This window comes from Amyelois transitella, chromosome Z, assembly GCF_032362555.1.
Source record: "Amyelois transitella isolate CPQ chromosome Z, ilAmyTran1.1, whole genome shotgun sequence".
NCBI lineage: Eukaryota > Metazoa > Arthropoda > Insecta > Lepidoptera > Pyralidae > Amyelois > Amyelois transitella.
Genome location: NC_083535.1, coordinates 4,398,171 through 4,409,910, shown reverse-complemented (window position 1 = coordinate 4,409,910; position 11,740 = coordinate 4,398,171). Strand labels below are relative to the sequence as shown.

Sequence of the window (11,740 nt, the reverse complement as noted above, 5' to 3'; positions counted from 1 at the left end):
ACCATTTTTACCACGTTACCATGGTAACGTTTATTAAAAAATAATCAAAAATTAGTTTTTGTGTCATCTGTCTATCATTCCTCTTTTTTATCACCTCAATGAATGTATGTCCTCTGACAGAAGACTGACAATAACAAGGAAACAAAATGAAGAAACGGTAGAATGTGGCTCATCGAAACCAACAAAAATCCATCCACCAACAAAATGCCAGTCGTTTCAAAAGCGATCGGAGACGCTACGTCCCAAAATGGACGAAGACGCTAACGGTATGCTTACTTTTATCTATACTCATAAAGCTAAGGAGTTTGTTTGTTTGTTTGTTTGAACGCACTAATCTCAGGAACTATTGGTACGAATTGAAAAATTATTTTTGCGTCGAATAGACCATTTATCGAGGAAGCTTTAGGCTATATAACATCACGTTGCAACAGGAGCGAAGAAATAATGGAAAATGTGAAAAAAACGGGGGAAATCATTAATCCTTGAGGGCTGCCCATAATAACTATGATGCCCATAATAACTATGCCACGTGGACGAAGTTGCGGGCACAGCTAGTTCTGAATATGAAGGTAAATAAGTCGGGGACGTCCTGGTTAAAGGTCAAGAGCATTCTAAACCAACAGCTTGCTGGGAAGTATTGATGAATGTGAATACATGCATGTAGTCACATCTAAATCCCTTGCAGAAAAGACAAAGCCAGCAGTCCTTAAAACTTGAAGGCCACGTTCAGCTGTTTGATTTAATGATAGAATAGAGATTCAAATATTGACAGGTTGCTAGCCCATCGCCTAAATGAAGAATCACAAGTTTATAAGTCTATCCATTAGTCGCATTTTACGGCATCCATGGAAAAGAGATGGAGTGATCCTATTCTTTTTTTTATATTTGGGCCGAGAACCACACGGCACATTTGAATAAAGCAGAAGCATGCTGGGAGCATGGTAAGTGGATATTTGTCTTTATCTACTCTTTCGGGAGAGAGACGTAATGTTTACTTAAATAGGTATAACAAAGTCACGGTAGGGTGAGGTCAGCCAAGCACAGACCTTAAATATCGTGACACGACACGTTCCTTAGGTAAGCTTTGAAAAAATTTTGTTGATATTGTAATTGGTCTTGCGCAGTGATAATAGAGAAAGGGTGACCAACCGATTCCTTTACATAATCAACGCCCTTCTGAACCCGCTTAACTTCTTCCTGGTGATGATGATTTAACCAAAGCCTTTCCATTTTAGAATGCCGCAAGTATAAAAAAAAAATTCAAAATTTTTATTCATTATAATAGAATACTATCATATCGCTTAATAATTATCAAATCTTTTGGTTTCACAAGATTGGTTAACGTCAAATAAATAACTTAAAACTGAGTTTACTGCCGCTTCGCCTAACGCCTTGCGTTAGTGCAGTAGAAGCGGTAACAAACTGCACTGCAGCATGTTCTTCCATTTACTTTATCACGAATACGTATAAATAGAAATTGTTTACGTATTCGTGAGGTGTGAGTTATTGTTAACTTAGTACCTATATGATTTTATTTTTAGAATTCTGTGCATTTTCTATACCGCCTCCACTCCTTCTCACCGTCAGAGCAATAAAACTGATCCGGAAAATTATCAATTAACAAGTGAGAATTTCATTACTGATATATAAATATAGTGATATATGTAAATTATATAAGTTATAGCCTATAACGATTGACAACTTTTTGACACTCATTATTTTAATAGTTTCATATTTATTTCTTGCTTCTATTTTTGCTATAATAAAAATAAAATTGCATACTTTGGTATCAAAGTTGGTAATCTAATCATCCTGACAAAAATGCAAACATACAGACATCATGGCTCTTTTACGAGTAGCCAAAGTCTACATACATATTTCCACTTAAAACTACACACGATCTATAAATAATACTTTGCTTGACTTTATTAATCTTTTTAAACAACCTCGTCAGTCAAAGGTACTCTCGGCTTACTTTTTTTACTTTACCAAGTGGCGACCAGGGCTTGAAAATATTTAAAAGAATAGATATGTATAAAATTTGTACATAAATAAAAATGCACCTATTAATATGAGAGTATTTTTAACCCTTAGGTAAATGGGAGAATGATCAACAGCCGTGATTTAGATAAGCAGGATAAAATATAACTAAAGCAATTGTATACCTACAGTTTCTCACTATAATGGCAAAAAAGGTAACAACATCTCAACATTAATGCAGTTCAAAGATTGTAATTTATATGTTTTACATATTGTCGTCATAATTCGCTATGGTCATAATTATGTATATAGGTATAAAATTAAGGTAAATCCAAATTTTTTGTCAGTGACCGTACTCTGTTTCAATGATTTAGTAGTTTTCATATCTCTAGGTATTTGTTTATTAGAATTTTAATTAAATTTCCTTTTTTTTCTTCTTGATAACAGGCTGCCTGGCCGGAAATTATTCAAACGTCACTCAAAACCGACCAATTTGATTTGATTGAACTATTGTACCTGAGTTTTGCGTTTACTTTTCTCCTGATTGTTTTAACTGCTGCCAGACGCCTTATCTCTAACTTGATGAGATGTCCTGATCATTGATAAGGTGATTTGATAAGTATTAATTAACATCTTATAATTCTGAACTTCCTCTAGATGGCTATAATGGAAAAGAGGGAACCAATACATAGAACGTGCCTGAGCGCTATAACCATAATTACGACTGAATATCGTTTATTCACAAAAATGTTGAATCGAATCATACCTAATTTCTTCGAATCACTCCCAAATCAATCTTATTCCCCATGGCGTTGGTCCCGGCTAAACCTTTTTGTATAACACTGTATCTACGACCTATAACACTGTATCAGTACCTTTACTACCATGACCATGAGTGAGTCAAGTTTGCACACAAACCGACTCCCATCTGACCTCCGCAACCTTTGCAGGAGAAACGAACTCGTGTTGGATAATGGTAACACATTCAGATACCTGAATGTGAAGGTTTCCTCACGATGTTTTTCACACCTTAAGAGCATCGGTTAGCACAAAAACTAATGTGCATAGTTTAGAAAAGGTACACGGCCGAGGCAGGATTTGAACTCGTGCCCTCATACGCATTACTTACGCATTTTATCCGGACGCCTTAACCATTCGAACACCAACGCTCCAATTAAGCATGTCATACTATAGGATTTCAATTAAGTTATTTCTCTCGTAGAAATATTTTAGCAATAAATCATAATAGCCTCCTCTCGGCAGGAAATACGAGTAATGTCCAAGAAACAAAAATCGATATTCCCACAAACATTTGACCTGGTGAACGTGGTGTATGTGGCCATTTTATTCACATTTGTTCTTATTGTTCTGAAGGAATCTGTGGATATATTATTCAGAGTTCGTAGAAGGATAACTTCGATTGAAGAGCCCAGGCCAGGATGATGGATAGTAAGTAGAGTTATCTTTTTAACCTACCTACATTCATAAAATCACGCTACATTCCCATGAGAGTAGGTAAAGACTTTATTATATTTTTTATATATTTTACATTTAATATTCCAGTCAAGATATTTAGTGTCGCAAAAATAAAATTATGGCCCGTTTGTCCCAGTCCTTAAATATTAAGTCAAAAAAATAATAGCCTAGAAAATATTAATAACAATAATAAGTTCATGCCAACATTAGACTCCCAAACTTTTTAAAACTCAAAAATGCTATATTGTAATGTTCCTGTGGAGAGAGAAATTCAGAGCATGTAAAAATAACAATTATATGCTATCTTTAACATACCAATATTTTAAAAAATACAAGCCAAAATCACAATTGGGAATACCCCGCGAAGAACAAAAAAAAAATCAAAGTTGTTCTCACAAAGTCTCGCCTCTGAAATGGTGAAATATAACAATCAGAAATTTCAACAGTCCTGTTTCAATACAACGTATATTTGGTAACTCTAACGCAACTCGTACTGGTTTCGGTCGCGTTTCGGTTATGTAAGGCTGCTGACCGACCGACAGCCGAGCCTTCTCGTCTCAATATGCCCACAACTGTTGCCCTGTTGTCATGCATATTTTGTTGCAAGTCATATTTCTTTTCAATGTAGTGTCTACCTACTGACTAATTCAGGACGTGACATTTTCGGATCCGTAACAATTTGAGAAAAATTTTTTTTTGTTGTCATTAGATAGATTATGAAGTCCTCCTATTTTTTGTGTCTGTATTTGTATACGCTAATCTTGAACGTTATGGACGAATTTTGTTCGTGTTTGAAATGTTGAAAAAAGAGTTTTCTGATGAAGGATAATATAAATTCTACCCGTGCGACGCCGGGACGGGTCGCTAGTAACTAATAAGTTGTGAAATCTGCTAAAAGCTTACCAAGTTGCTTTTTTTACATGGATGTATCTTGTTATTTTAGCATTAGGTTTAACATCGAGGTAGGCCCAGGTTAATCATTAGCGCCTTTATATGTACACTAATTCAATATACAAGTTGTAGCTACAACATTCGAACTCAAAATAATTTAAAAATCTCATCAGTAAAAAAATAAAGTAGAAAAATAGGAAAAACAGTTAAAAAAGTGAACTTATAACACTTTTGTGTTACAAAAGGATTACATTAATTTTTGTTGTAAGGTGTTTATTAAAACAAATACTGAACCACCCTATTCTATGAGTACAGAAAATCATCACACAACCAAGCATTGAACAACCGGCTCAGGCGCTTCGCTGCTCTGTGCCATAACCCAACGGCACTATAATTTGGTTGCAATCTCAGACCACCATTCGAGCATTGGGTAACATCAATACACAGACATTGCGCGGTCTTACGTAAATGATGTAACGTTTTATGGATGTTCTAATCTTGACCCTTGAATAAAGTAATGATCTTGAATATGTAAAAATATTTGCGCATTTTTTAATAATGAATATTTTCGTAGTATTAAGTATAACTTACACGTTGGAAATGCGTATAGGTTGATGAATAGATTAGTTTGAAAGATAAATCTAATTTATGTTGTCTCGTAGACCTTAATACATACATATGGTCACGTTTATATCCCTTGCGGGGTAGACAGAGCCAACAGTCTTGAAAAGACTGAATGGCCACGTTCAGCTATTTGGCTTAACGATAGAATTGAGATTCAACTAGTGACCGGTTGCTAGCCCATCGCCTAAAAAAGAATCCCATGTTTGTAAGCCCATCCCTTAGTCGCCTTTTACGACATCCATGGGAAAGAGATGGAGTGGTGGACTTTTTGTATTGGTGCCGGGAATCACACGGCACTTAATCCCCTACATTTTCCAAGTTACGTGGAAAGTTCCATTTTCCTACGCCAAATATCGACTGCACGTTTTTCTATAACCCCATTCTCATCAATACAGATTTCAAAAAACTTATTGATAATTATCTTGTCATCTAGTTTCGAAAAACAGTCTCATCGTGTCGGCACTGTTCAAAAGATTGAGACAGACGAGGAGTGCAAAACAGTCTTCTGAGAAAAACGAGATTCTCGCCCTGGTTTCGAGCTCACAAAGCCCTGATGGGTGTATTGGAAGTCATAGAAATACGTGTGAGGATTCCAGCACTATAGAATCTGAACCGAGTCCAGTTAGCCCCAAAACAGAGTCAGTTCTGGAGGTAGAACAACAATGTTTCATGCAGACAAGTGGATCAAATGCTTCGAGTCACGAAAAGAAAAGCTCCAAAAAGCAATCGAAGACATCTGGGAAAGATGTTTCGAAACAATCCCAGGATTCGCCGCCTTCCCCTCAGGAATCAACACAGTAAATATATATTTGTTAGATACTGTTTATTTTAAAATTAATAAATACATACGTACATAGACTTTAAAAAAAAAATACTTCCAATCTCATAGCCGATCACCTCGGTTAAATCGAGAGCCTGTCGCTTAAAAAACCAAATCGATTTATATCACTCGATTAATCTAAGATTTTAATATACAAGGTTGCTTAACTTAATAACTGAGTTCTAAACGAAATAACAATACTGATAAATTATGCTCTCGAGTATCGAATATCTTGATATTATCTAAAAGTTTGTATAAATGTACGTGAAAGTCATATATTACAAACTTATTACGCGCTATATGTACTTGATATAGGGAATTAGTAAAACAGTACATAGAATCTTCATTCAAAGAATCTTAATTTTCAGAGGATCTGTAACTGACACGTGCTCAACATTGGTCATCTTTAAGAACTGGACACTTTGTGACCTTGTACTTGCCGCAATTGTATTCACCTTGGCTTTAGTCCTTTTGAACGAGGCTTGCTGTGTCCTATCAACGTTTCATAGGAGACCTAGAAGAAGAAGTTACTGCTGACTAAAATGGTAACACCATAGATATTGGAATAACATAAGACGATAGAAGTATAATTTTATTATAAACGAATGAGGTGCGTCACATAGATTTTCTGTGAAGTTGTAAAACTGCCAAAATTGAACTCGAATTAGATGGAAAATTAAACTCTAATGATAGCTTTGGGTGAATTATAAATGGTTGCGACGACATACTGATCAGTACATATACCACTTCTATTGTCTCATATTATTCCGATTTCTATGATAACATACATTTAAACATCATACTAAGTACAAATACCTGGAATATGAAATTAGTAGCACCCCAAATAGTTCTAATTGAGCTTTTTCTTTACTTTTGCCGTCATGAGCCTACACAAGTACAAGGGACAGGTATAGATATGATTGCGTATGTTTCTATGCATACATAGAATAACTCCTCTCTTCCGAAAAAGTGAGCAGAGGCAATATATGTATTTCCACTTGTTTTACGTACCCTACTTTGTATACATCCTTCGCCAAGTCCACATTCATCACTCTTTTGGTGCAAGCTCGTTGCTTTAGTGCACTCTTGACTTGACCTTTTGAAAGGACGTCCCAGATTTGATCAAGATACCAGTAATGCATGTGTATGTATAAATATATACATAAATTAAACATTCACTTGCCTTCACGTGTACAGGTGTCTTGTCTGTAATAAAATCTAATCTAGGTCTTTCCGTTGTGCGATGGAGCTGAAATGTTTTGTAAGACGTGTAGTTCTAATGACAATAGTGTTATAACATAAAGCCGTTTCAAAACTAGACAACCTTTTCTTTTTTTCGATATCTAACTATTCCGTTAGACAAGTGTGCCTTATTTACGTTTTTCATCACTTCTGAATAGAGGACGACTAAAGAAAGAAGCATTTGCAACCACCATGATCTCAAATGCGTCATGTCCAACTGTCAAAAAAGCAAAGGAGGCCAAGCGAGAGTAAATTCGACTTACCCACTCGTAGTTCGTGGTCAAAAGGGGGCCTTGAAGTCCTCCACATTTAGACCAAAATCAGGATTAAAGCGAGCATGTATCAGATTTCTTGTCTCCGACAGTCGTTTGTCTTACGAACTGTTTGACGACGTTCATTTTCTTTGTTGATTATTCATTAACGCTCCACTTAACTCCGCCGTCAAGAGTAACCTCTTCAACATTACAATAGAAGTCATCATTGAGACTTTGAAGGATTTGTTGACAGAAACAAGGCACACTGACCGTCAAATAACAGTTTCAGCGTTTCTGCAACTTTGCTCTACCGACACACATTGTTCCATTTTTTTTCAGAAACGACCCCTTATGATACGTCTGAAGCAACTGATTCAATCATTACAGTCTCTGACATAACACATGATTCATGCAATACGTACGTCATACACGTACACAAAATTACTTCAATTATGCGCACACGCTTTAGAGAGCACGAAGCCTATTTCTCAAGCTAAATTTGCTATTTGCTGGCATACACGATGACATGGAAATGGCGGAAGACTAACATGTAAATCTTGTATATTTGGATCATTAAGTCTTTATTCGTAGCTTTTAAGTTATTACCGTTTATAGTATCGGTTGGCATTCAGAGTTAAGGTACAGTCGGGTAGAGTAACACGACCCTTCTTTTGTTTTGGTTTGTGTTAACAGGGAGTTAAGGGTATCTGCCGATAACTGTACACAACCCAGATAAAAATTATTGATCTTGTAGCAAAGATAACCTGTTGTGTGCTAAATGGTTCGATTACCGCTTGTTCATATTTTAAAGTAAAAAAAAGCAATCAAACAGTCAAAGTAAAGGCTAGCAACCTTACTTACGAGTACTTTGAATTTAAAAATTATTGGGAGATACTCTTAGCTAAACGTGCTTCTAGTCAAATAACTCTCTGTTTTCCCCTAAGGGAACCAACGTGCTGTCCATATGTTGCTAAACACATTATACTTATCACGTTATTATCCGTTTTGGGGTTTTAAGACCCACTATGCCACCGTTTGTCCATATGATTTCCCGTCCATCCCACTTGCCCCAACAAGTTGTGCTATAGTGGGACAATTGAGACAATTTTGACCCATATGTTTTGACCCATATTTTTTTTTCAGTAGGTAATCAATTTTTTTTCTTCTAGGTGGCGTGAAGCCTCAACAAAAGAAGTGCATGAACTATTGTTTACATAACTTAAAGTGACCTACTTTGCCACAAATAAATCATTTCTTCATTTAATTGGCTTTTGTTAATTACACTAGTTTATCGGTAGCATAATTATAATCGTTATTGCAATCTTATAGCGGAATAAAAACAAAGGCAATCTTCTGTTAGTTCTTCTCAACATGTGTTTGCGAAGTTTTAAACAATATGTAGCTTCAAAAATTTTATACATACATACATACATACATATCATCACGTCTATATCCCTTACGGGGTAGACAGAGCCAACAGTCTTGAAAAGACTGAAAGGCCACGTTCAGCTATTTGGCTTAATGATAGAATTGAGATTCAATTAGTGACAGGTTGCTAGCCTGTCGCCTAAAAAAGAATCCTAAGTTTGTAAGCCTATCCCTTAGTCGCCTTTTACGACATCCATGGGAAAGAGATGGAGTGGTCCTATTCTTTTTTGTATTGGTGCCGGGAACCACACGGCACAAAATTTTATACATTTAAAAAATATATTTACAATAACACTTTCAGATTAACCCAATTTAGTTGTAATATAAAAGTTGCTGAAAAAGTTTCACACCACACATCACACCTTACTGTATTAACACTATATCATCATGGAAGGCTACAAATAATGTTTTCCTAATGACACAGTTACAATACAGATGATACGTGCGACTTCGCCATAAATCTCTTTCTTCCTATCTATCTGATATTGTCTGTGTTATTTATGTTATCCAATTGTCTAAGCTATATAACAGAAAAGTTTCATGAAAATCCGTTCAGTAGTTTTTGTGGGTAAGAGCAATAAAAACCCACACCCACACATCATGACAAACTTTCGCATTTATATTAGATATCAGGATCTTCGTAAAAATAAGAATAATATTGAACTATGCCGATTTTTATAATCATCTTTGTACCATCTCGTCGTTGAAGAATGTACTGTAAAAAAACCTGAAACGCAAACTATTTAGAAAGGGCCCATCAGCACTGGTTATACAACTCAAAAGTATGCCCTTTACCAAATAACCTTGGCCCAGTGCGGGCCAGTCGTTGACTTACTACATCGGAGTGCGCCCATACCGGCTTGGAGTTACAATCACTTTTTTTTTGAACATCACAATGGCAGAAAAAGCTTGCCTTATGTCACAAATATTTCGAGAGAATATTGCACTTTTACTAATCGGATGTCGGGCAGGTTAAATTCAGACTAACTTTACGTCAAAGGCCATGTTTAGCTGCATGGTTTAATGATGGAATTGAGATTCAGATAGTAACTAGGTCGCTGGCCCATCTTCGCATAAAAAAAAATGGATTAAGTATATTGTCACAAATAAAAAATACATCTTTACACAATTTGACTTTTTTTCTATTTAACGTAGCTTTTCAAGACTGTTCGTTTTGTATAAATGCTACATAAAGGATATGTAAACGTAAACTCAAAATCATGAAAATGAAATTCGGCGCAGAGCTACACACAGCTGCTTTTATTTCTAGAAATTTCAGAGTGAACTCGCGAGCAACAACTAGTTTTCATTCACAAGAACGAATATGGAAAGGTTCGTAAACTTGAATTAGTATAATGACCCAAATCAATCATTGTAGAGTCCATGGACATTTTAAAACGTAAATAGATAACTACATTCCGGTTGGTAGACTTGCATTACACGTGACCTTAGCAGTAGAGGTTGTCTCACCAGTTACCCAGTACGTACTTGCTATTCAGAAGGGCCCAAGTTAGATTCCCAATTTATCTGCAACTAGAGGCCGCCCGCGACTTCGTCCGCATGGAAACCCTATCAATCCCGCGGGAACTCTGGAATAAAAAGTAGCCTATGTGTTATTCTGGGTCTTCAGCTACCTACATACCAAATTTCATGGTAATCGGTTCAGTAGTTTTTGCGTGAAAGAGTAACAAACATCCATACATCCATACAAACTTTCGCCTTTATAATAGTTTATCTGCAATTGAGGATGTACCTCTCTGAAAAAGAGCCTGTGGTGCGACTTTTGGCCATGATCATAGATTAAGTCAGGTTTTTGCACGAGGCAATATCCGACATCGTAAAGAAACCTGTCCATTCAAGCAACTGGATATGTAACCATGATCGATCCAATACGGTTCTGGTTCCCCTGAAAAGGTTGCGGAGGTCAGACGGGAGTCGCTTCGAGTAAAAACCTGACTCCAGGATCCATGGCCAAAGGCATACCGCGGGCTCCTCTCCAGAGTGGTGAGGATGCAACCAAGATCTAGCAAAAGCTTCCACACTGCACTGTTGTTTTGACGAAAATATACAAGCGTAGTGTGCTGGGTCTCTTCCTGAGCAGATTGTAATAGTCAATCAAGGGAAAGGCCTATAAGAGTGAAATTATTTTATTGACAGGTTACTAGTACAAAAGACAAGAATTTTAAAATTTTCGTTGGAAGCTATGCACTCACCTGTTTTGATTGCTACGCTTTGCAAAAAAACTCCTAAACTTTATAATAGTCCAATAAATACGAGTACCAATGAAGAATAGTCACTAGTTATTTAATTTTGTTTACAAACAATAACCTTATAATGCAATCCGAAATGTCATAATTGGGCTGTTGTATAATAGCGCATAATGGTCTCAATGTACTTTACTGCAAGTTACATTTTTTTACCAAAGAATGGCAAACGACCTTAATCATCTGTGCAATAAAACAAAGTTATGTAATCCAGGTGTAAGCATACTCTTTTGATGGGAATAAAACAAAATCATTAAAATTTTTATAACGATATTCTAATAAAGTAATAAGTCTCTGAAGAAAGTCATCTTAATAAAATACATTTATCATATAATCTGACTGAACCAGATACTTCATGTAAATCAGAACATTTCAATGGATCTGCTTGTTTTTTGTCTAAGGGCTAAATGAATGCGTTGTTTTTTTTTATTTACATTACTATTTAATTTACAAAATAATTTTCTATTAAGGGAAAAAAGATAAATGAATAGGTATAACAATCTATATACGATGAAAAGCGAATATTACCTCAAGACAAAACAATTTTATAGGTATTATACAGATGCAGGTACTAATATAATAAGGTAATAAGATAATGTAAATTGAAATCACAAATTTTATGTAAATCATTTTCAAACAAAAAATGTTGGCAACGCCTGCCTTATACACAAAAACCACAGATTTCTAAACATCTCTTACACTAACTGCAACCATCACCATAAACCAAAAGACCTGAAACAGTGGTGCTAGTGGCCAGTGTT

General features: G+C 35.8%; 1 protein-coding gene across 1 annotated transcript; it reads left to right on the top strand.

The window, feature by feature from the left end:
- Positions 1-2,492: 2,492 nt before the first annotated feature.
- On the top strand, positions 2,493-8,479 carry LOC132903922 (uncharacterized). The gene is made up of 5 exons (XM_060953397.1): positions 2,493-2,587; positions 3,355-3,429; positions 5,405-5,768; positions 6,160-6,336; positions 8,457-8,479. The coding sequence occupies exons 2-4, from the start codon at positions 3,420-3,422 to the stop codon at positions 6,326-6,328; spliced, it is 543 nt and encodes a 180-aa protein (XP_060809380.1). The 5' UTR covers positions 2,493-2,587; positions 3,355-3,419; the 3' UTR covers positions 6,329-6,336; positions 8,457-8,479.
- Positions 8,480-11,740: the final 3,261 nt, after the last annotated feature.

Excerpts from the sequence above, each read along its gene's own strand:
- LOC132903922 (XM_060953397.1), top strand. Across the intron at positions 5,769-6,159 it reads TCCCCTCAGGAATCAACACA|AGGATCTGTAACTGACACGT; the intron begins GTAAATATATAT and ends CTTAATTTTCAG.